The sequence below is a fragment of the Epinephelus fuscoguttatus genome, linkage group LG7 (genome assembly GCF_011397635.1).
Source record: "Epinephelus fuscoguttatus linkage group LG7, E.fuscoguttatus.final_Chr_v1".
Classification (NCBI taxonomy): Eukaryota; Metazoa; Chordata; class Actinopteri; order Perciformes; family Serranidae; genus Epinephelus; species Epinephelus fuscoguttatus.
In genome coordinates, this window is record NC_064758.1 from 25,451,963 (window position 1) to 25,478,471 (window position 26,509).

At 41.0% G+C, this 26,509-nt stretch overlaps 1 protein-coding gene across 3 annotated transcripts; it reads right to left on the bottom strand.

Annotated features, from left to right (window-relative positions):
* Nucleotides 1–1,862: 1,862 nt before the first annotated feature.
* LOC125892402 (transcription factor Spi-B) lies at nucleotides 1,863–23,214 on the bottom strand. Of its 3 annotated transcripts, XM_049582403.1 has the most exons (8): nucleotides 23,111–23,214; nucleotides 20,417–20,495; nucleotides 4,720–5,155; nucleotides 4,509–4,543; nucleotides 3,251–3,458; nucleotides 3,041–3,159; nucleotides 2,733–2,892; nucleotides 1,863–2,570 (listed from the first exon to the last, which is right to left on the bottom strand). In XM_049582403.1, exons 4-8 carry the CDS (start codon nucleotides 4,527–4,529, stop codon nucleotides 2,263–2,265), a joined length of 816 nt encoding a protein of 271 aa, XP_049438360.1. In that variant the 5' UTR covers nucleotides 4,530–4,543; nucleotides 4,720–5,155; nucleotides 20,417–20,495; nucleotides 23,111–23,214; the 3' UTR covers nucleotides 1,863–2,262. The 3 variants fall into 3 exon arrangements, with proteins under 3 accessions (XP_049438360.1, XP_049438359.1, XP_049438361.1); XM_049582402.1 differs by lacking the exons at nucleotides 20,417–20,495; nucleotides 23,111–23,214 and having other exon boundaries at nucleotides 4,720–8,518; XM_049582404.1 differs by lacking the exons at nucleotides 4,720–5,155; nucleotides 20,417–20,495; nucleotides 23,111–23,214 and having other exon boundaries at nucleotides 4,509–4,710.
* Between the last annotated feature and the right edge of the window lie 3,295 nt (nucleotides 23,215–26,509).

Consider the following 26,509-nt stretch of genomic DNA (forward strand, 5'->3'; position numbering starts at 1 on the left):
TTTGTGGTGTTGTACTGACGTAGTGCATTTATTTTGAAAGAGACTGTATGTAAATGTCAAATTTCCTGTGAAAACGGAAGTGTATTTTGAAAGAAGACAATGCATGTAACAGGCAGAACTTTAAACCGTGTCCAAGAACGTCAACAACCAACGCACCCAGGGTACCTTGCACGTTGTATGTGGACATGGAAAGCCTATGACCAAACATCAATATGTGACGAGGTCAGAGTGAAAATGTGTTGGTAGGTTCCTGTAACTGTGTCACGTGGGTGTATATCCCCTGAAGGTGGTGGTGTCATATAGAGACTAAATTATAGAAGGGTGCTGCTGGTGATGGCACATCTGGGTGATGCTGCGCTGTGCATTATCATGTTCAGTGTGTTTCTATTCATATACCTACAATATATCCTGTTTTGCTTTGCATCCTAAGGCTGCCTGAGGATAGGGAGTAACAATAACACCCGAAATCTTGTTGGTAACATGTTATATTACGTTGGTACAGCTACATTCTCGGAACCCATTGGCTGTATTCGGCGTCTGACTTCCAGCAGACGGCAATACAGCCTCTGGGGGCAGCCCTCCAATTTTTTGGCATTCCCGTTTGATTTGAGTGGAGGAGGCGAATTTCCGTTTCCGACTTCCGATTATATATAAGTAAATATGCTGAACCATTGTGATGGATTCAGAGTTTGTAGTGACACCAATTATGTTCCGCCTCGTTAGTTCACCGCACGGAGCATTTAACCTGGCAACAACTGCAGCCGGCTCAAACGTGATTGGTCAATATCACGCGGACTACAAACAGCCTACAACTGGAAACCAGGGCTCTTACACTCTTCTTCCAGAGTCAAGATCTCTGGGGTTTGCCTACAGATTTACGACTTTCTTCTCGTAATATTATGACTTTCTTCTCATAGTTTCACAACTTTATTCTCGTAGATTTACGACATTATTCCCAAATATTGAGATTATTTTTCTTTAACATGGCCTTTACACTTTCGTAGATATCAGATATTAAACTAGCAGATAAACAAAATGAGCGACAAAATAAGGAACAAACATTAAATTTATACTGTATGTAGTGCTGTATTGTTTTGATTTGATCCATCCACACGATGTTTACTAAACTTAAAAACAAAGTGTGAGTATGTGGGGGAGAGATGACCACGCCCACTGAGAAGACCTGAAGTATAAACCACTTTGTACCATTTGTGCAACTTGTAATGCGTTGTCTGTCGTTATGGGGAATTTTTGATTATAGTTTCCTTAAAGGCTCCGTGGAAGTAAGCAGCAAATTGTTGCAGCGCAGTAGAGGTGCAGCAGAAAAGAGATGCACTTTTAAAGGGCAAGACATCTAAAGAATCAGATTGTATATTATCAGCATATCTGAATCTAAATGTACATACACTTGAACACTTTTCAGCACTCATTACTGTAAATATGTCACACCAGAAGTTTGTTAAAATTATCTAACAAAAAATACTATCCTGTGTAGTCAGGAATGACAGATGAGGTGTGTTGAACATTATGTAATGAGCCCGTGTCACTTTGTTTTCAGTGTGTGTGTGTGTGTGTGGCCCTGTCATTTGACTATGAAAATTAAATTACTTTACTTTGGCAACCTCTGTGTGTGTGTCAGGGGACTTTGTAGATGTTACTGATTAACAGGTCTGTTGTCAGAGCCGCATTTTAAATGCATGCTCACTTTGCATACAATTTTGGCTACGGGTGCGTGTTTGTGTGTGTCTATATGTGTTTGCTTCAGTTCATAAGTGCATCTGTGTTTGCATGGCTGATATGCACCTCAGGATAGGACATCAATGTTCACACAGACAGATGGATAGATAAGCAGACAGACAAAATATATTGGGTATTGTAAAATATTTTCATTTATTTCATCTTAAAAATGATGTTTAGTCACAAACAGATCATGTTTACACAACCTAATTTTGTCTATAAAAAATCTTTTATCTGCTGAATATCTGCAATACAGAATCACACAAAACAGAAAACCACACATTTTATTTTAAGAACACGTTAAGTTCTACTTATAAAGTAGATGTTATGTTATGTGATAACCCTTTAGGTTTACGTAATTTTTCTGACCTGCAGTGTTGCATCTGCTGGCTTATAGAAATACTCAGTATTCAGTTACATGCCAGAGAATTAGAATCAGCAGAAAGGACATTAATGGGACGACCATCTGAAAATCCTTTGTGCTCATTTTATTTCTATACTTATATACACTCTCCATCATGCTTCCTACACTGTATTAGAGTCTCCTTGTAGGCCTCTCAGCGTCTTCTCATCGAACCGATACGTGAGCTTCCGCTTCACCTTCTGTATCTCGCCGGTGCGGTTGTAGTTCCTCAGCGCCCGTGCCATCTTCTGGTAGGTCATGGTCTTGCGATTGCCCTTGCGCCGGCCCCACAGCTGCGCCAGGCGCTCCTTGTTCTGGGAGGAGAACTGGAACGTGCCAGAGGAGGACTGCACCCACCAGATGCAGCTCCGCATCGATGGAGTCTGGAGCATCTCGAAAAGGAACTGGAACAATCGCTCTTTCCTCTTTCCTGCGGAGAAGGAAGGGGATGTAAATACAACTATGAGGTGACAGTGAGTCAATGACGTGTGTGTGTACGCGTGAACAAAAATCCCCGACAGAGCTTAACGCCAAATACACAGAGATTTGGTTTGTAGATATGCTGATGTGTTGTGTTGTTGTGTGCATGTACCTGAAAGTGGGGCAAGAGGCAGGGAGTCTCTGTCCTTCCTGCCTCCTCTGTCAGATGATGGTGACGGGGAGTCCTGGTACTCTTGGTACTGGGAGCTACTGGACAGCGAGTCTGAGTCAATGTATGCAGGCGTCTCGTAGGAATACGAAGCGATGTGGTCCTGAAGCAACAGCATATAAAAACAGGTTAATAATTCACAGTGTAACCATTCTCATAAATCATGAATAGAGTCAATCAAAAAGGGATGTGTTGCAGTATTTAACCAGGAAAAAGGTAATTTATTAAGAGCCTGAAGTCCTTGAACTTACCCATTGGTTGTCATGGGAACTAGGCCAGGCTGGAGGCAGGGCTTGCTCTTCATAGTCCTCGTTGGGAGTGTGAGGGCCACTATGCCACTGATACGCATGCTGACCTGACCAGTTGTTCTCTACAGAGAAACATACAGTCAGACAAAAAGACACAAAAATCTACCAGCATCATCACGTTATCGTCTTCTTCACTGCCCCCACCACACTAACCTATGATCCTGGTGCTCTGGTGGAAGTGTGTTTGTTGCCCCACAGTGGTCGGAGGTGAGGTGGGTGCGTGCGCAGGCTGGACCTCCAGCGAGTGCTCCTGCAGGTACTCCTCGATGACCTCCAAGTCCACCTCGGGGCAGGAGGAGGGAGCCACTCCGCTCCAGGCCCCGCGACCTCCACTCAGCCTGATCTCGGTCACATAAGCCATCTGACAGACAAAGAGCGGGACAGAACGTCACACACACTCTGTTGTTTTTTTTCTGAGTTCTCTGCGAGGCTGGCAGAGAGAAAACACTTTGCATGATGGGTGGCATTTATCTTGTGTCAGTCATAGCCTGAGGTGTTGTTATTATCAGACCGTACACCTGCTGTGTTTTTCTCATGAAATCCCATTGTTGTTTTGTTGTGGTGCACTTTGGAGCTGCGGTGGATCACACGGTGAATAATCTTGCTCTGAGATCTGAAGATTAGGGATGCACTTCTTTATTAATTCTAAATGAGCTGTGAATATATGAATCATGCATTTTCTGCATGATATTAAACAGCTGTCATCATTCTCATAATATGATCAGTTTTTTCCATCTAGCATAGATTTGTCTCCAAAATAACCAAGTGTAACTTTGGTTTGAGAAGCGGGGTGGACACAATAAAACGACGGGTCTGAGGGACGTTCCCAGAGATTTAAATCACAGTTTCCTGCATTTCTACATACATTTACACACTAAGGTCACCGAAACAAAATCTGGGAAATACTAAAGTTGGTCTTCATGCTAAATTCTGCCAGAATGGTACTAAATTTGCCGCCTCTCTGTGGCATTTTTTGGAGTGTATTAAAGCAAAATCAGCAGCTCTTGATGCCTGGCGACACAGTAATAGGCATGAGAGACACAAACAGGATTTTGAAGGTCCCCCAATGTAAACTGCACCTCATAAAACCGCACGCTAATGACATTCACATGCACTGTACAATATTTAACCTGATCTGAGCTGCATGCCAGTGTGTGTGTTGTCTTGGAAATGAGCCAGGTAACAACACTGTGACCATGTGTATTTTAGTTTGACTGGCAAATTTATGCAAGTGTTTGTACGCTTACCGACACAGGTAACAGTGATGTGTGGCTTAGTTGCTTTTCTTACATGTAACCTTTTACCCCCAGCCAACACACATCAGTTATAATAGTATTATTCCTGGGCTGATTTAAAAAAAAAAAGCACAATAACTATTATCATAATTAGAATAAAATAACATCACACTCACCGTCTCCATTTTTGCCAGCATGCCAAAAGTGTAATCTGGAAAGAGAGAACACACACTGGTGAGACAGAATCAAAACTCACAGCATGAACAGAGAAGTGAAAGAAGCAGTCTCACACACACTTCTCTAACTTATTAGCCTGACAGACAGTCACATGACGGCCAAACACAAAAAGTCACAACCTGAATAAATGAATGACAAAGACATCTGTACCTTATGAAGTCAGAGGTGTGCGCTCCTCCTGCGTCTGCTGCAGCCAAAAGTATCCTCAGGCAGAAGAGGGTGGAGACATGAGAATCTGACTGCCTCACCTGTGTGATGCTCCACCTGGACGTCACCTCTCTCTTATAGTGTTTGCACAATTTTGGCCAAACCCCTTTAGCCATGAGGGTTGCTTGAGTGGGAGTGGTTTACAAAATTAAAGTTTTTTTCTTTTTTTCTTTTTCCATTGTTTGTGGATTTCAAACAACAGATAGAGTTTTAGTGACTGTTTTTTAGCTTGTTAGGTTTTATTTCATGGAATCAAAACTTGTGGTGTATCTGTGGTTTCTTATCATTTTAGTCACAGCAAAGGTATCGCTGGAGATAATGATGTGGCTTTAGAGTTTTGGCTTTGTAGAAGGACTGAACAATGTCATCATGATTGAATCTAGAGAGTGGGGAGGACAGAGCAGAGAGGGGAGGTAATAATATTTATTAAAAAAACTCCACACACACACACACACACACACTTGCACACATTTTGCATTACAGTCCATTGTAATGTATTTACCCATATGTGCACTTTGTGTTTTGACCTCTGTCCTCATTATATGTGGTGCAGTTCACGAACCTTTCTCCACACGTGGGAAAAGTTTATGCGAAGAGCCAGTTGACAGCACTCGCAAGCTTTTTTTTTTTCAATTTTATGATAAAATATTGCTGCGAAATACTTTAAAAAAGAAATATGACTTAATGAGAGATGTGTTTATTTTGGCTTAGCACTATTCAATAATGTCCACAAGACCAGATGAGGGTAACGTTAGTCACCTTTGGCCTCATGGCAGTAAACACTATATTAACATGTAATAAACTGTTTATATTGAGCAGATACAACAATGTTTTAAAGTGTTTGTCATTGTATTTTTTTTTTTACAACGTTTATTACCTCTCCCATTGAGAGGTATTTTATAGAAATACAACTGTATTATAGTTTACTGTCATTCATTATCTGTTTGTATCCATCTTATATTTAGCTCCCATTACATGGGTGTAACTTGCAACACTTCCTGTCACTAAACTGTAATCAGCATTTTCCATGATAACACTATGCTAATCATCTGTCATAGCATAGTTTGGAAATAAAAAGTGGTGATGTCATCACACCTCTGCCTTCTACTACAATCGAGGAATGGGAACGACCTGAAGACATGGCGCCACATAATGTACACTAGCATATTTAGCTAATTTATTGACTACAGACAGTAAGGCGCATTACTTCCATAATAATAATATTGGTTGTGTATTGTTAAAGGAGGTGGGAACCTTAGTTACCTTAAAGCACACGTAGAACCTGGTTAAAGTCCCACATCACTGGGTCTTGGTGCTAGTCTCTAAGTCAGGTAAACCTTACAGCCCCGCAGCTGCAAAAATGCTACTGTGCAAAGTAAAAATGACGATTCTTCTGTTATATGATTGTTTCTAATGCTGTAACAGTTGACTAATGACACGGCTAAGCGCATTTTCTAATGAGAAACTTTCTAATGTCGGTTGAGAATGCAGTCAGACAGGAAAAGACGGGGCTAATCATGTGCTGACATAGTGTGACTGACGTGTCTTCCTCAGTCATTCTCTTCCGCAAAAAAAAAGATTAATCTCCGCTATGTCTGCTACATTTAGCATTAAAGTAGGGTGTGGACAAAAATGTGGGACAAATCGTGTCATGTATTGATTCAGTATGGGACAGTATGGGGATGGGAAGCAACTAGTTCCTCATCTGTAGGTAGGCAATGGAACTTTTACTGTATGTTACGAGAAATTTAGCTCAGTCTTGTTAGTACAACTGCAACCAGCACAGCAGGTACCAGAGCTCCATAAAGACATTTTTAGAAAATGCTTATTTAATGTTAATTAAATACCTGTTTAAAAAAACAAAGCAGTATGTGCTAATCGAAGGCGATTATTTTTGAAAGACCTGCTGTTGGCTGTTAGCCACAATGGTTAGCCCCAAGAATAACGTGGACTAAAGAATCCAGTTACGAATGCTTCTTAAAGTTAAAGCTGTTGAAAACTACATCGTTAAAACTTGAAAAGACTTGATGTCTGCTTACAGCTACATAATATTGTGTCATAAACCATTTATAAAACATTTTTATGCTACTCAATATTTGTGGCGACTCCAGGAAACAAACTATAAGCCACTGAGAGGCTGAGGCTGGGATTCGCTGAGATCCAAAAATACGTCCAATGAATTTATTCATGAAAAGGAATAAACTTACTATAACGTGCACAGACTTATAATTAAGATGATCACAGCAAACAAAGAAAAGTGCGGTCAACAAAAAATACGGTGACCCACTCATCCCCACTCTCCAACCAAAAAAACGTACAGGTGAAGATGAGATGTTCATATAGATTATGAGTGTCAGAGCCCATTTTCATGTGACTGCAATCACAAAAAATAAGAAATAATAACATCCCAAAACACCAACAAAAAATACATTTAACAAAAAATATAAACCATACCAAAACTAATTAATCCCTTCCTTTCTAAATTAATTCATGACTCCGTGGGGCGAGTGTGTGTATTTTTTAATTAGCTTCCTAACTCTGTTATATAAAAATGACATAGTTCCTCATGACCAATTGTGGGGAAGCGAACAGCCGCAGATATTGCATCACATCCATGCTATGAACACTCAGAGTCATTCATAGTTCACTTTCAATATATGCTACCAGCGAGTGTGTTCCCTTTTGTTGTTGTTACGTATAATTATTTCAGACGTGGATTCCAGTACACCACTGGCACTGCAACATGTGCCTTCTGTCAGGGTGTGTGTCGCTGAGGGATTTCCCCAAAGCTTGCTGGGCCTGAGACAAACACTGACTGTAACACAACAAAACCAGTCCACACCAAAGAGTCAAAGAGCCTGCTATACACACAGGACAATCTGATGTGTAACGACCAACGTTAATGAGGCGATTCTGAAACGTCTATATTCAGTTCACTCTGAGTAAGGATGCTGATTCATCACGATATTACGACTAAATTGTAGTCGAAGCCTGGAGGCAAAGCGTTGTCAGTGGCAGAATTTACTTTCCACTCAACTGTCCCTCCTATTTCTCTACATCAGAGTGCATATTAATGTCAATGCATAAAAAAACGTAGGGTCAGATCCATCAGGTCCCTGTACGCTGGTCCTCTGTGTAACTTGCGCTCATGTGACTTTCCTCAAACAGTCCAGGCACGTAAATCTGTTCGACTACAAACTCTAAATGTTCACTGTTGAGAAGAAGAATGTCAGGGATTCTACAGTAATGGATTCATTTGTTCAATTTCCTTGACTGGCTGGGATGAGAATCAGCACCTCCAAGTCTGAGGCCATGGTCCTCAGCCGGAAAAGGGTGGATTGCCCCCTCCAGGTCGGGGGGGAGGTCCTACCGCAGGAGTTTAAGTATCTTGGGATCTTGTTCACGAGTGAGGGTAGGATTGAGCGGGAGATTGACAGGCAGATTGGGGCGGCGTCAGCAGTGATGCAGGCGCTTAACCGGTCCGTTGTGGTGAAAAGGGAGCTTAGCCAGAAAGCTGGGCTCTCGATTTACATGTCAATCTACGTTCCAACCCTCACCTATGGTCACGAGTTCTGGGTAGTGACCAAAAGAACGAGATCGCGAGTACAAGCAGCCGAAATGAGTTTCCTCCATAGGGTGGCTGGGCTCAGCCTTAGAGATAGGGTGAGGAGCTTGGACATCCGGGAGAGACTCGGAGTAGAGCTGCCGCTCCTCCACATCGAGAGGAGCCAGTTGAGGTGGTTCGGGCATTTGGTAAGGATGCCTTTTGGACGCCTCCCTTGGGAGGTATTCCGGGCATGTCCAACCGGGAGGAGACCTCGGGGCCGCCCCAGGACACGCTGGAGGGATTACATCACCCGGCTGGCCTGGGAACGCCTCGGGGTTCCCGCGGAAGAGCTGACGGAAGTGGCTGGGGAGAAGACTGTCTGGGCTTCTCTGCTGAGGCTGCTGCCCCTGCGACCCAGACCCGGATAAATGGAGGATGATGAGTACGAGTACGAGAATTTCCTTGACCGCTTATCCTGGTGCAACATCATGGGCGTGCTGGAGGCTAATCCAGCTGTCACTGGGTGAGAGGCAGGGTACACCCTGGACAGGTTGCCAGGCTATTACAGGTCTGACGCAAAGAAACAGGCAACCATTCACTCCCAAAGGCAATTAGAGTCACCAGTTAACCTAAAGTGCATGTCTTTGGATTGCGTGAGGAAGCCGGAGTGCCCCGAGAAAACACATACTGACACGGGAAGAACATGCCAGCTAGTGGATTCAAACCCACAGCCCTCTTGCTGTGTTGTGCACCACCGTGCTGCCCACAGTAATAGATACTGTTAAAAAATACCTTTGACACAGGCATTTACGGCTGATAAGCAGTGTCATAATAAATCCAAATGCAGCGCCTGTAACCTCCTTGGACTGATGATATATGACACATATGTCATACGAGAGGCAGCGGGCATTGGTACACCCTGTCTTTTATTCCTGGGCTATCATCTCAACATGATAAAAACTCAAACTGTGCTTACAGGAACTTTACAACTTGTCAAGTTTTGGGTAGAAATTCATCACAGTGACATATCAACAGCAGGCACCTACACTGTAAACCTACCAGAGTAAACACAGAGAGATGACTTAAGGTCATGGGAGGTCAATGTGCCAAAGTTTATGAGAAATGACTCAGTTGGTTTCCAAATTTCCCTAAATCTGGGAAGAACAGAAGACTTCTCTCTGACTCTCGCTATAATGTAGACTTTTGGCTAGACAGTGTGCCGGAGGTTGTCTGCAAATTTTAACCTACTTGTCCCACTCCTACACACCTGTTCTGAAAAAGATGTTCTTCTGTTTCTTTCTGGGTTTACCCAAATCATACATTGTTGCTTATGTGTAAAACTCTCAGAATATTGATTGAAACAGTGCAGCAGCTGAGCCAATAGTGCCAGTGATTTCCCACAGGTGTGACAGGCTGACCATCTGGAATATTGCAGTCTTTATAAACCACCCCCCTCTCTCTTTCTCACACACACACACACACACACACACACACACACACACACACACACACACACACACCCATACACTCAAGCATAAACTGCCATGCCCTGTGAAGTGTTAATACTCCTGCTGTATACACATTTCACAGCTTTAACTTGCGCATGTGCAGGAACAAACAATTACAAAATACGATCCACAAGATTCTGGTTTGATCGATAAATTTGATCATGAATTGATCGCTTCACGCATTTTGTTTGTTTATGAGATTTTACAGTGCTCTGTGGTTTTTCAAATGAAGTCCGCTACGGTCGGTAAACCTGTTCAACAAGGTGGAGAAGTAGCTTCCCTGAAATATCAAGAGCGTTTCCCGTACTCGATGCGCATGATGTCATACACCCTTTTTAACCCTCAGGATGCTAACTGTGCATGTAAAACAGATGAAAGCACATCCTAAGTAAGGAATCAAACTGCAGAGTGGGCCATAATCTTTACGATGCGGTAAGACATCAGTTAGTGTGTCTAATGTTTGCTTACACTGCAAAAGTTATAAATATAATTCCCATCAAGGCAGATACAGCCATCCTCCCCTGCCCCCATGATATGGATCGTTATTCTCTTTAATGAGCCTTTGCTGTCAGTGACGCAAACACAACATCCACCTTTTAAGAAACTGACATCATGCCAAATACATGTTGTAGGCGTAACTTCCTTTGACATACTTATGCACGCATACGGCATGTACTTAAACCACAAGCCAGTGCTATTGTCATTCACTAATTTGCTGCAAAGCTTGGGCAACATTTAAGCAACTTTTATATCACTTAAAAAACATATTTTATTTAGAAATTCTTCAAGATATATTATGCAGGATTTTCCTAAAAAAACATGTACAGACTCATACAGAAGTAGTCCCTCTCAATCATCACTGATGACCCACTAGAAGTGTGTGGCGGTGTATTTATCTGCAGGGACTCTGCCCTCTGCTTGGATTTTCTCAGTTTCTTCTTATTATCTTTGCTTGGGACGTTTATGGGTGTGTACCCCCACAGCGCTCAAGTGAAGTCCGGGCTTTATAAAAAGGATAGCGACCAGGTGCCATACTGTAAGCAGTAGGCATGCAAGAAATACAGTGCCAAAAAAAAAAAAAAAAAAAAAAAAAAAAAGAAACTATAGCGAGGCGAAACACCAAACAAGAGTGAAATCCAAAGTGTGGGATCATTTTGAGAAGGTGAAGGACGAACCCAAGGTGATATATAAACTCATCTTCATTGGTCGACTACAAACATGACGAATCATCTGAAACATGTCAGTAGCTACATGCCCATTAGCCACTTAGCACAATCACTACTGCTTTGCCGACAGCATCATTAACAGGCGGCTCGCTCAGTGTGTGACGTGCACTTGTAGATAAAATATAGGCCTGTATTAATGAAGGTTCATTAGTACGGTTTTGTATTTCTCTGTAATGTAGCACAGTGTTAACAATGTTATTGATACTATTCATTAATAAATATTAATTAATTAATGATATCGGACGACTAGTCGACTAATGGCCCTAAATGATGACTATTGGTCGACTGGGAAAATTCTTAGTCAGGGGCAGCCCTAACCTGAACACACTGCAAAGACTGCAGCCAAAGGCCAACTAGCATGCATGTTCTGCACCTGCGTGAGAGGAAATAATTATCCACAGCAGCAGGCAGTGGTAGTCTGTATTCATCATTCACAAAAGGACGCTGACAGGATGGATTAGTTAGCTAATTAGCACATTAACGACACAGCTGAATGCTAAAGGAACAAAGGATATTTATAGTGTGCTGGTGAACAATAACACAAACTATTACAAACCATCGTCGCCAAAAAGCTCAGTGGCTAAAAACATAATCTTGCCTAGGCTAATATAACAGGTTTGTTTCAGTCTCATACTGTCTTGACTTCAGTTGTGTGTTTGCTTTCTTGTACACTGACTTAAACTGCCAATCAGGGTGAATTCATTCACCTTCGGGCTTCAAGTCTCTGACGCTGATTCAAATCACTGAATCAACCAGAAAATACTAATCCTAATCACAATGCATACACTTGTACAAATATCAAAACAAACACAATAACAACCACAACATCAGAAGACAAAGAAGACGTAATTAATATTAAAGTAGCCAAACTGGATCTAATTAAGGTCTAGTGGAAAAGTTCTAAACAGACGTTGGACATCATAGAACAAAAAATATTGAGCTTCTCATGTCACAGATTTTCTGAATTCATGGGAGTTATGGGCTTAAATATTAAACTTGTGAACTATGACACACACCTATACAAGGCCTTTTTCTCAACAGGAATTTTGTCTACAGTTCTGCATTTAAGACCCGACATGGTTAGATTTAGGTAGAAAGATAAAACACATGTTTACAGACAGAAACTCTACTGTCCATGATGTGGAAAACAATCTTTAACTTCAGTAAGACAATCGCAACAAACAGTAAAAATGTCGGAAGAGCCTGGAGTTCAATCAAACAAAGACACGTGAGGGTTTATGTGGCTAAAGGAACCATTTGACATGCTAATTCACTTTCGTGCTGAGAGTTAGATGAGAAGATCGACACTACTCTCATGTTTCTTAAATGAAAGGCCACAGGCAGTTTAGCTTAGTTTAGCATGAAGACTAAACACCTCATTTATTAACATGTTATGTCTTGTTTGTTTAAACTGTGCAAAAAAAAAACAAAAACAAAGTGCAAGAAGGACACGTTGTGGTTTTATGTGCCAAACTATTTCTTGACAGGGCACAGTAACTTCCTGGAGTGTCTGCTGGTTGTTGAGGCAAGACTCCATGGAGTGTCTTAAATTACATACTTTTGTTAGTACACTTCTATGTAGTATACGGTGTGCACTACGTACTCATTGGCGTAGCGTGCAAAATTCGACAGGGTAGTAGTGTTGTCTCAAACCAAACACGGCCGTTGTGCACTCACCGGAAATTACGACCGCAAATTAGCTAGTTAGCAAACTAGCATTAGTATTTGCGTTATCGTTCGCGGTACCAAATCATTACAGACTGCTAAATTAACCCAACAAACATACTGCTGGCGTATACCCGACAACAGTATAGTGGTGCTTAGTGCAAAAAACACATGTATTTTTACAATGCAGCGACGTTCACGGTCGCACAGTCCTCGGCCGCTATTTCCAGTTTGAAAAGTGGTCCCTCCCCTTCTGCTACGTAGCCAAGATGGCGACCATTGAGGGCGAGAAGTGTCCATAGTTCCACACTCAACAACCGTTTTGAGTGCAGCATCCGGGTACTCATAGTGCACTGCATTTTTCCATACTTCTCAGTGTGAACGTACTTATGCACTCAAAATAGAAAGTGTAAGTACAGAAGTACGCAATTTGAGACACAGCACCAGTCTTTGTGCAAAGCTAGGCTAACTGCTTGAGGTAGCTTCACATTTATCTTATTCATATGAGAGTGGTATTGATCTTTTTATCTAACTTTTTTGCAAGAAAGCAAATAAGTGCATTTCCTAAAGTGTCAAAGTATTTGGTTGAGGTTGGGGCAAAAATCTGGATATGGAAATCCATATCAAAACAATGCATAGAGGTAATGACAGTGGCAGCGGTGGTTGTATCCCCCAGTAGAAGTTGTGGCAGGATTAGTGGTAGTAAAATTAGTTAAAGTAGCACTAATAGTATAGTAGTAGTGGTGATAGTAGAGGAAGTAGGTTTTGCAGTACAGTAACAGTAGTAGTTGAAGGAGCAGCAGTGTAACTAGCTGTCACCACTCAAGAGCTTAATATAAAGACTTGATAAACGTGTTTGGAAAAACCCTGAGTGCTCAGTGAAATGGGTGACGGTTAGGATTCCTATAACTCTGCTCGCACCTGGAGGACTCAGACGAGGTGATAAGGCCAGAGAGACATTGGACCCTCGCAGTCAGAAGCACACAGCGTGAGGCAGGTGAAACTTGAGAGGTGTCGCTTTATTAGGACTACAGGCATTACACTTATCTGATCCGCGTTTTTTGGAACTGCCTTAAGTATGTTGTTGATCATCATTTTTTAAGGATGAGCGGGGAAGTTTGGTTCTAAAAATAAACTCAAGGTTATGGAGGAATTCAGAGAGGATTAGAAATAGATTCTGTGTGTGTGCAGCCATATGGGCAAAAGAAATACGAAAGACATAAGATAAATTTTTCTTTCATACATGCGGCACTAGTACTATTATCTGAGTGACTGAACAACTACTGCATACTATATATTAATATCTTGACAGAAATCAGCTTGCAGTATCCGTCTACAGGCCATGCAGGGGTGACCACTCATTCTGTTGTCAATTTTAGTTACATTTGCATATTTCTTTTGTAGCTGAGCACATATGTGAGTGAGGTAGATTTGATCGCCTGCCTGAGTCGCTCTGTGGTAATTAACGGTCACAGAGCGGCAGGTGAATTGGAAAACTGACGTGAATACACAAACACAAACACACACACACACACACACACACACACACACACAAACTCTGTTGACCATTAGTGTGTGAAGCACTTAATGGTTGCACTGGTGTTATCAACACGGTCATCAGTTGCTGATGAGTAAGGGGCCGTGTGAGTGTGTGTGTGTGTGTGTGTGTGTGTGTGTGTGTGTGTGTGTGTCCAGGTGTAGTGGGTTTACAGTTATAGCCAAACCCCCTAGATTAGTGAACATACGCAAATCACCTGTACACATGCAGGTTACTGGGAATTCCCCCAACGCCTAGACAAAAAGGTGTGTGCGCTGGGGGATGTGTGTCACAGTGATAAGTGAAGAAGCCATAACCCCCCCATGAACAAACACCAACATGCGCTACATATGGTGGAATAACTGAACTGAGTAACATGTTGAATATTTAGCAGTTAGCATTGCTCACATTGTTGATTGAACTGCATTAAATTTGGGGGCATAAATTCACATATAATTTCTATATCCCATGCTGCTTCAGTTAATGTATGTATTTGCACTAATGGTAGCGCTGAGGATGATTTTAACAGTTTAAAAAAAAATGTTTGATGTTCACACCCATGGGAAGGGCCCCAGTGGAGGCCAGGTGAGTCAGGTGAGCAATCTGGCAGGTGAGGAGGCAGTTGGACACGGCGTGGCGTTGGCATACGCGCTGTGTATCAGAGACGCTGGCAAGTATGCAAAACCTGAGGTTGACCCTCCGACACCACCTTCACCACCTCTCTATCGCTCTCACACACTTCTGTCTCTTTCTCTCGTCTGTATTTTCTCTCTGTTTCTCTTCTCTGAGCTCAGTGCAAAAATGTTTTTATTGTTTTATTATTGCCTGTTTCAAGTTGTAAATGTCTAATTTGGTATACCGTTACTTTAGTGTTATATTTGTTATGCATTTGCAAGTTGTAATTTATAATTTTAAAGTGGATTACTGTGTTGTAATGCTAATTAAACTAATCTTAAAACTGCAGCATGCATATAAATACATTTCATTTACATACAGTTACCAGGACTGCAGCAGTCAAGTGGTCCCAGTTAAGGAGGATAATATACATTACTCATATGGGAATGCTGGAGATAAGGAATGGGATTGGGAACTGGTGGGACTTTGCATTCCCACGGAAGATTGTTTGTGTCCTCCAGTAGGCAGTCCTACAATCTGCGGTCTCAATAAACACTCATAAACCACACAGACACAGACACTCACACAGACCCACCAGCCTTATCAGAATAACACATAAACTTGAGTGCGAACACTGTACATAAATCATCTGTTTTCACAGCGAGATAAGCACCAGACAAAGAGAGCCAGAGCAAGAGAGTGAAATTTTATCTGAGCTCCGAGGATCAAATAAAACATCTCCACGAGGTTTTCCATCTCGCTCCCAAAGAGTACAATAAAGGGCTGGTCTTTGATGAGCTATTTTGAAACCAGTCCCTATTGCACAGAGGAAAGCCCACACATGCAACGCTCGGGGAAGCCATGCATATTTGTCTGTAAGCACAGCTTGACCACATCATGGTGTGTTCTCCTGCTGGAGGCCCACACCTCCACTCCACAGCTGTTGTCATGAAGGGAGGGTGGATGAAAACAATAGCTGTCTTTTCTATCAGCCTCCCACACCTGAACTCATCACCTCAGTAGCAACAAACACACACGTAACATCTGTCTGTTGTCCTGCTTTAGGTTGTGAATATGAAGGTGATGGTGCCTGATCTTGTTACTATGTCAACTTTATAGAACAAAAAGATTTGCTGTCTGATACCCTGTACTGTCGTATATGACACTGATACTGTAAAATGAAACAAATAATACCACGGTTTGCTACTGTGTGAGATGGGACCAACAGCCCTGATAGATAATCTGGTATAGAGCAAAAAACAAAAACTGTCGTGCAGTTACATGTCACAATGTGAATGATATTGAATTTTACAATAAACAGAGAAGAGTTTACAGCCATGTGAGCAGCTCTGTGAAGCTATCAGGCCACCAAGAAGTGCGCCGGACTTTGACGCCAATATGACACAGTGGCTTAACAATTGAAATACAACTTTTGAGTCTGTCATGTGATGCCATGGAGCCCAAAAATACTTTTTCCCATAGACTTACATTGGGAAAGAGACGTCTGTAAATCAGTAGATACATTTTTTTTTGAGTGTCACAACCCTGCAGAATGAGTCATTTCACTGTCGCAATTTTTTAAAAGATTATTATTATTTTTTTATTTTTTTTTATGGCCATTAGAAAGGACAGGTTGAGAGTGAAGGGAGGAAAGAGGAAAGACACCATGCAGTAAAGGGCCACAGGTCAGAATTGAGCCCACAGCTGCTGCAACAATGATATGGCCTTTGTACATGGGGCACCTGCTCTACCAGGTGAGCTACTCGGCGCCCCTCACTGTTGCGATTTGATCCATTCAGTCCAATAACATTTTGAGAGTCTAGAAAAGCTGCATGATTAAATCATTTTATTTCCATTCAAATTAGCAAAGGGCTAAATCAGAAGTAGCAGGCTTGGCTGGTTGAAGTTATCCGCTTGGCAGGCAAAAGTCTGTATTGCACTTGTTCCATGGGCCCACTGATGCAGAAGATCAAGATCAATTTTACAACTGTAAAGTCGGACTTTTTTGGCTTCATGCACCACTGACCAACTTTCATTGGAGTGAACAAAGCTCCGCTGCCAACGCTGTATCCAATTCTCTTTATACATCCATGGAGGCTATGCTTAGGCCCAGCGTTGCTCTGAGCTAAATGCTGATGTGACAATGATAACATGCTGATGTTTAGCAGGTACTGTAGAATGTTTTCATTCATTCATTCCGACCTCTACTTGAGACTCAGGAAATCAATTGAGGGAGACCCTAATTTTCAATGATGCCCAGCATGAACAAAGACATTAAAAACAATCAATAAGCAACAAAGAACCATCATGCATACCAATTAAAACAGATATGAAATCACAGAAAATAACAAACGACAATAGCAATAAATGATCGCTTAAAGTAGAAATAGAGCGTGATAAACATGTTATGGTGTAAAAGCATTTACACTCAATTAAACAAAATCTGAAATGAGGCATTTAAACAGCCATAAGGGTGGTAGAGTGTCCAAGTTTAAGGTCTTTTGCAGATTATTCCACGTATAAGGTGCACTGTAAAAAAAATGACATTCTTCCTAGTTCCATTCTGATTAAGGGAGTGTGAAGCAACAACCTATTCTGGGAACATATACCAAGATTATGTGAGGTCAGAGTTAATAGGGATGAAATATAGGGTGGAAGCATCTGCATCAAAAGCTTTGATGGCCGCACAGCCAAATGTGGCCAGGCAACCTTTCGGTAAAGGTGGCAGTGATGGGTGCTGTAAGAATCACCTATTATGAACCTTAGGGCTGAGTGGTAGACAGCATCCAGTGATATCAGTGTAGAGACAGCAGCTTTTCTGTATATAACATCCCCATGATCCAGAACAGACAAAAATACAGATTCTACAATTCATTTATTTGTACAAAAGGAAAACAGTTCTTATTTCTGTACAGAAAGTACTGTCCTCAAATTGGCAGTCAGAATTTCAATATAGTGCTTAGAATTAAGATTGTTGGTCTTAAGATTGTGTAAAATGTTTACCATGCTCACCAATTTAGTGTGAAGTGTATTGGCCATATAAAATGTATTACTTGATGCAACACATTCTCACTCCCAACTTGTCAAATACAGACACTTGGTCAGTGGCCCGTCACGTCAAAATATGACGCACTAGGTACCCCTCCTGTGGCAGTTTTGGATGCTCAGGACCGGCAAATCAATTTACGCTTCTTACATGTGTCGTCTCTTTTCAAAATAACCTTATGTTTTCACAGGAACTGTACACTCTCTACTCGCTAAATACATAGTCTTTTTCAAAATAAACTTAAAACATAGGTAGAAAAAAAGTCCTTAGGTTTAAGCAACAAATATATGTGGTTAGGTTTAGGAAAAAGCATCATGGTTTGGCATAAAATAAGTACATTTGCTACATATACTAACATACTATGTCGTCATTAGAATAACTCAATTGACTTTCGGTTTCACACGGGACAGAAACATTGGTCTACCAAGTGAAAGTCCAGTGTTTGTTTGACCACCCACCTCTCCTCCCAGAGGCCCTTTGCTTTATGACTTCCTCTCTCTTTATATTATGTTAGTTTCCCGGAGCTTTCAAAAAATGTCGCCACCCAGGGCTTCTCATACCGCCACTAAAGGGTGCCTTGGTGCATCAGTCTCTGACGCTGACAGGACACCGATCAAAAAGCCAGGAGATTGGTTTACAATACTTCATGGGGAGGACATGAATGTGTACCAAATGTCGTGACAATCCACCAAATTGTTGATTTCACTCAAAACCACAAATCTGAACCTCATGGTGGTGCTAGAGAAAAAGTCAAGGGGGCATTAAAGTTAATAGGATTCCTCTGGGAATCATAAATGTTAACAAACTGTTATGGCAATCCATCCAATAGCTGCTGAGATAAGTCTGAACTTAAGTGGCTGACTAACTGACCAACATCCTGTACGTCTCACTGCTAGCCTGTAAATCTGGTAGTAGAAACATATGGAAGAATTCAACTGATTTCTGGGGAAAAAAGCATTGTTTCATGCAAAGAGCTTCAATCCAAACTATCATCCTATGATCAATAACTTTTTCACCAGTGACACCTTCAAGAACTCCTCTTACCATAAAGTTACAGTGTATAATAATTCCTTTAAAAGTACATTAAAACAAAGTCTCTCAAGTCAAGTGTTTGCAACTGATACCAACTTGAGTTACAACTAGTTTATCCTTCTGTTAAACTTTGTCTTACATCTACATCTCTGCTGTAAGATGACCTCAAGAAAAAAACATAAAACTCAAAGTAAATCTTGGGTAACAGTTAATAAAAAGGGATGGAGAATTTCCAAAAGGGACATATCACAACAATGCATGTCACAGTTTGATTTGATTAACGTTGAATCCATGGAAACCACATTCAGTTGGGTTTTTCTGCTGTGATTTCTGCACCTTTAGGAGTGTCCAGCGGAGTTGGGTCAGCTGTATCAGCGTGTGTTCTGCACTTTATCAGCACTTTATGATTAGCCTGCTCTAGAGAGAATGTGCGATAATATGACAGGGAAAAGGCTTCCTCTTTCCCCAGAAGAGCACGTCATTGTCTGGTCGACTATTGGATATTTGTCACTTCTGCTTTGCTGAAATCTTCAAAGGACAAAATGTGGTCGGCAGAATTAATGACAGGACAGTTTGTGTTTTAGTCTGAGATCCTGTGGATTACGTCTTTGTGCTGACAGTGCAGTAACAGAGTCACGGTGTTAAAGCTAGAACTACAGAGCTAATGAAATTCTCTTTTGATTTCATCATGTTTTATTGTTTTACAACAGTACATCACAGTGAATGTAATTGGATTTAAAATTATTTGATGTATGATTATTGATTAGGATGAAAAAAAATCCTGAATGTCAAAGAGAACACTTTTTTGCACTTGTTTTTTTGCAAAGTTCGCTTGAAGTCTGACTGCCACAATTTCACAACACCGTGTAACCTGATAGACTGGAACTTGGAAGGGGCTCTCCGGCTGCACAATAGACTATATCAACTTCTGTCTACAATGCTTCCGAAGGAAAGACCCTGATCACACTGCACATTAAAATGTCTCCTCAGCAGAAAGAGACTCATGCCTTACGACAAGGAGAATTCTGACCAGCGGCAAACCACAGATGAATATGAAAAAAGAGAACAAAAGCACGTGCTTTGTGAAGGAGGTGTGGACTTGGATTCATTGCAACAGGCAGTTGATTGAGGAGATAGATGCAAAGGAGAGCCCACCCCTGCAAAAAGTGTTTCTCCTCATCTATTGTTTAATCTCACAACCCATCGGCGGGTTTGACAGGGATGTTTTCTTTAAAAAATTACCAAAAGGACACAATTTATCACAGCCAGGAACTGTACAATTAAGCGATATCATAGAGGGCGTGCTCCTGTACTGTACATCAGCATGGCTGTGATTTGGTTATAGACACAAGGCCACAGGCTGAGTCCATGCAGAGACAACACCAGCCACAAGCACTAGAAATGAGAACATTCCCAGATTCGCATACAAGCTCAGGGGAATGTGCAACCGCATGTACCACACACCTGTATTTGAGTCAGTTCCTTCTCTGATTGGTTGTCTTCTCACCAGACCCTGGAGAAGAAGCAGCAGGAGCAGCAGCATCTGCAGGAAGAGATCATATGCATGAATACTGAGACTATGCATGCCACAGAGAATCACTAATCTCCAGAAGAAAATAAGTGATCACTGCCATAAAGGTAGTACCTGCAGAATTTAATCCTACAGAACGAATCACTGTCATGTCACTCTAACAACATCAGTCACTTCTGTGTAGACAACTTGATTTCCATTGCTGAGATAAGTGAAATCGCAAACTTCTTTATTAATTTCTTTATTTATTGTCTGATAATAGTCAAACACAGTATAAAACAGATAATAATAATGTTTTCTAGGGTGGCTTTTTCCTTTCTTTTCTTTCTTTCCTGTACTATCTAAAATGCCTGATTGAAGAGGCGCAGACAGATCAGGATATAATTTATATTTAAGCAGCCCAAAAAAATCAATAGCAGTTTAAGCATACACTATATTTGGAAGCAGTGGTAGATCAGCAAAAGGTGGGTGAAACCTAACCAGTTGAGGCACCATTTGCTCAGCAGCTTTTCATTTTAAGCCATGACGCAAGTTTTTTTTTTGTCCACACCTAACAGAACATACTCTTTTCAAGGCACGTCCTTTTCATACAGATTCATGGGAATTAAAGCATTCAGAATGTCCAGATTTTTCTCCCGTGCATTTGGAAGAATAAGCTCCATGTTCAGAGGAACCAAGAAATCACAGATAGACAATGGAGGAGGAAAGAGAAAGAGCTTGTTGCAGAAAAAAAGTGCATGAAGAAGTGATGCTGAGGGAGGCTTGCTTGGAGCAAGTTCACTGCAAAAGCACTTCATGTCGATCAAGACTGGCCGGGAGAGGCAAGAGTTTAAGAGGGGGCTGAAGTAAGAAACCGTATTTTCAATTTTTTAAACTTATTTTCACAACATGAAGCAGTATAAATAGTAGCATAAGTAAGTAGAATACCACTTACAACCTGCAGTAGCATGGTCCAATCAGTGTAGTAAAACTGCACGAATAAGCAAGAATAAAGGCTTAATATTTGTTTCTAAACTTAGCTATACAGTTTTATTATTATTAATTTTGACTGCCACTTCTATCCTTCTCCACACAGGGTGCAACAGGAAACAACCCTTAAACAGAAGGAGGAGGAGGAGAAGCAGCGTCAGAAAAACACACCATCACGCAGAAACCATCCAAAATCAGGTAAAGGAACGTGAGCTCTCAGCCATCGCTAAGCGTACAAAGGTCTTCAAGGAGGCCGATTGGTTGATGGAAGAAGCCCGGCAGGGATGTGTGCGCCTCAATGAGATCAAAGACAAGAAGCTGAAGGAACTCAAGTAGGTACAAGCGGGTTAATGGGACTTTTTGCGGCTGATATTTTGACATGACTGTCTTGAGGTGAATGAGCCTGACGTGTTTGTCAATGGGCTACGAAGCCATCACATTTAGAGTCTCATTTAAACAGGAAGAACACGTTCCAAGTACTAATGTGAATTAAACATATATAAGAATATACAAAAAAAGCTTTCTGTTACTTCTGTTACTTTATTTGCTGTATAAGCTTTTGATCATTGGTGTGTGCACAGTTTGGTAGTTGATTGTTTTTGTTATTAGGATTGAAGTGGAAGCATATTGCAAAAAGAGAACTTTCTTTTTGAGACATCACTTCCTCTCACACAAACTGACCCCATGGGAGACTGGGTACGATGTTAAGTTTTTGTTTAGACTAGTATTTCCCTTTCAACTGAGTCATATTCTTCCACGTATCAATGACAGATCCGCTTTATTATTTTTGTGCATGACAACAAAACGGAATTCAACTTATGTTAGGGTTAGGATGACACACACACACAGCTGAACGTATAGAAGGAAATGAAATGGTAACTTCTGTATTTTTCAGCTTGGACCATATTTTCCCATGTTTATGCACCCAAGTGACTAATTGGAACAATTTTTTAAAATTTTTTAAAACTGTTTCTGGTCAAACAAAAAGGATCTTTATCTTAAAAAAGTCTTTCTCTGAGGAGATCCTTGTTAGAATCTTACAATAACAACCTGAGCCTGTTAGTGACAAAAAAATAACCTACTTTTGGTGGACTTAAAGTGAGCCCAGACCCATGCTTTGGCCTTTTCTAGCAAGACATCTTGTTATGTACAACTAGAAGTCTAACCTGTCCCCTCTGTTTGGACGCTGGGTCAGTGATTTCATGGCTCACCTGAAGTTGGAAAAGCTCTGATATATCCCTCAAGGATCAATCAATGAATAGTATGGCAAACATTCCTGGACAATTATAATAATGTCAAGAAATGTCTTGTAATGCCTATGTGTGCCTATTATAGTATGGAAATGTAAAATTCCCCCCCCCCCATGAGACAAGCCTCTCTCCATATCTGCTGCCTGTGACAGTGAACTTTGCCACGTGATGCACTGTATAGTATCTGCTGCTTATAAGTGACAATGTCTTTGTAATCGGTAGGGGAGGTTAATGGTCAACTCTCTGCCCTGGAGCTTATTTTATCTGCTACCATGTCCTACAGGCCAGCCAGAGGACTTGGAAATCAGTAAATCAGTTTGTGACATCAACGCTGTGCACAATCTGTTTTCCTTAGGCACATATTTATTAAAAGGGTCCTGATACTTGAGACATTGCTGTTCTTTTTACCTGTTGCTGTTTGTCCATCAGAGGATGTTATGGAAGAAGTTCTCAGATTGATGTGGTTAATGATTCACTGTGGAGTCCAATAGTCACAGCAGACCCTGGGGGAGGCTCCTCTCCAAGCGAGTGGGTGTGTGAACTGTGGTGATCTTCAACAGCAAAAGACCTGTCAGACAGAAATAGTGCGTTCAAAATGTTTACAGAGTCGCAAAAGAGAGAGAGTGCACAGTCATTGTGGGATGTGGACAAGTTAACATGAATAAGGCATGATATTTAACTCTAAATATGATTAACAAGCTCAAACAAGTCTTTTCTATAAACGTTCATCCATTTACAAAAGAAATGATGAACAGCCTGTGATATCCTGAGAAAAAATATGTGCTAATTCAACAGTATGTCTCATTTTTCCCTCATTCAGTTGGTCTTCTACTCATTTTATTACATGTGCATTTTTTGATAATTTTCCCCCAAGTGGAAGCTGTTGAAGAAGCAGGTCAAGTCATTCCCTGCCTTATGGACCATTTACGATCTGAAGTTTTGTCAGAGCCTCAGCAACAGGGTTCCACCCACATTGTTTAGGATAGACGTCTGACACAGAATCTTTTGTATTGAAGCTGCTGGCTGACAATATAGAAAGTATTCATTATTATTTTAATTTCTCCTAAAACCTCTGTGCCTTCACAAGTGCATCAATATTAACCTTTGTTTGACACCCCTGGTCTATGGTGTGTGTGCGCGCGTATGTGTAACCACTTGCTGATGTAACTGCTCCTCACATTTGTGGATTTTGTTTCTACAGAACTGCTGCGGTGCGAAATGGACAAAAATCCACACACAAATATGAGGGAAGTCACAAAGGTTAAATGGCCACAAACTGACAGGAAGTGATCCACGAAGGTGGAAAAACTTGCGTCACGTGTGTGAATGGATCTACAAGTGTATAAATATGACTTTACATGTAACTGTTATGGTGATACTATGTACATTAATTTTTACGTCAGGTTACAATATGCATATAAAGAGTAATGTATGCATATTTGGACATGGCTCTGTATTTTTGTGGATGTGACTCCACACAACACAAATAAAAAATACAGGTTTGTAGATAGTAAGATATTGTGGATCATGGTTGGGTCTGGGCAATATGGAGTAAATCAAACATCACAACATTTTTGACCATAAACCTTAAACTTAATATTGCAACAATACTGTTAAGCTGACTATTGGTGCTGTCACAAAATATCTACACAATGAGATTGCTGATAAATGATCATCAGTAATGTGGATATAATGACTAAGTTGGTAAAGGCAAATAATAGAACAGAAAGAGCAGTCGTGTAAGTTCATAAAGTACATCACTTTAATGTTATGCAGCCTTTTAAAAGCAAGAAAAGACAACACTTATGATACGATGATATCCAAAATCTAATATGACATCTAATCTCATATCATGACATTGATATAATACTGAGAAACTGCACTGCAGACTATGAGACGAGAGGGATGTAGACATCAGCTGGTTTTTCAGTTCCTGACCTGCTGCAGTGACGCTATTCTGTCTTTTGGCTGAAGATGGCGCCATTTCATCAGCTACCTCAGAAGTCTACTCTGGAGCCCATAAAGAGCTGTTCACACAATATAATGGTATGATTTAATGAGATTACTGTAATCATGCTTTTAGTGATGATAAGTTTCATTCTTCCCAGGTGCCTAATTTCTATTTTTACAGCAGTAATCTTTCAACTGCTGCTCTGTACTTTTCAGACGACTGGAATTCTCTGCGTCTCGTGTAAAACCTACAATAATACGGCTCTTCTCTTCATCTCTCACTACATTGTGTTGAGTCTCCTGCTAGTCCTATCTAGGTTCTGCATGAATGGGACTCTGTGGAGACAGTCCAATACTTTCAGTCACTGTTAACATTCCACATCAGTCTCCCACCACTCTGACAAGGCTGATACTATCAAGCAGAACTGGGTATGATGGCACAAACATTCATCACTCACACACATGCATGCACAAGTGCACACGGACACACACGCACACTGCTGCAGATGTGAACTTGCACACACACATACAGAGACATGATTAATCTTTGCCCCAGTGATCACTACTTTTTTTTAATCTAGGTCAATCAACTTTTTATAGATAGTATTTACAAGTGTAACAGTCACGTAGACAAACACATGCACCCACAAACTCACTCAAAAGCACACACCCTCTGACTGCAGCGCCACTGGCGTTGCTCAGAATAGCATCAAACGGAGTGGAGCGCCTCTCTCTTTGGCAGTGTACAGGTGCAGACCTGTCTGCTTTAGTCAGCCTATTTCACCATATTAACCCTCGTATATCAGACTGTCACTGCAGAGAAAACAAGCAGAGTGGAGATTAAAACACAAGAAAGCTTTGTCTCATGGCAGAGACGTCTTAATGTCAGGGAAAGTGTTTGTGTGTAGTTCTTTTGAAGTTATCTACCTCTCTTAAAGGGTAACTGCAGTATTTTCCTACCTGGACCCCATTTACACATGTTTTCGTGTCGAAATGATTGATGGGGAACAACAAGTATTGATACTGGTCCAGTATTGAGAGACACTGCTGCAGCCAGCAGCATTAAAACAGGCTGCAATGTAAACACTTATTGAGCCTCGTCAATTCACGTCCACTAAAACTGTTTTTGCCATTGATAGGCTCAGACTGTTATTTTGTGTTTGACAACATTGTGGAGAGGATCCCTACAGAGATAGAGTTTTTGTTACAAGTGTAAGATCCTTGTTGTTTAACGAGGAACAGACCTGACATCTCCATCACCAAACCCACCAGACTCAGCATGCATAGATCTTACATGTTTTCATATCTATCTGGGTGAATTAAAGGTTTATTTCAAACAAACCAGAGTTAGTGATTGTTGGAACAGTCGAAAGACAAACCAAAAAGGTTTTTATAAGTTTATTTTGTTTCTCTCGGCTTTAAACAAAGAGTTTTTTATGATTATAAAATCACTGTTTATTTAAATACTTATTTCTGTGCGTCAGTAAGTGATGCTACAACTGCCGCTACAATTTTACACTCCTATTACACTGATATAGTGTGCCATGCAAATATTTTATGCTATATACCAATGCAAATATATGTATATATCCGAATAAATATAATCTTTTAAGCTCTCAGATTTTTGATCATATTGAAACTTGTGTATACAATTGTGTGAAAAGTCTCCTAAAAGCTTCTCAATTCTGTGACCACTGACAGTTTTTATTAGCCATGCTAGCAACCTGGCTCTAAGGATGGCAGTGTCTATCAATCAGTTGGTCCAGACTGAAAGATTGCAACAACTATTTGATGAGCTGCCATGAAATTTCGTACAAACATTCATGGTCCCCAGAGGATACATCCTACTGACTTTGG

Coding starts and splice junctions, on each gene's coding strand:
- LOC125892402 (XM_049582403.1), bottom strand. CDS start 4,529: ATGCTGGCAAAAATGGAGACG. Junction 3,459..4,508: donor TGCTGGCAAAAATGGAGACG/GTGAGTGTGATG, acceptor TTTGTCTGTCAG/ATGGCTTATGTGACCGAGAT. Junction 3,160..3,250: donor CCAGAGCACCAGGATCATAG/GTTAGTGTGGTG, acceptor GTTTCTCTGTAG/AGAACAACTGGTCAGGTCAG.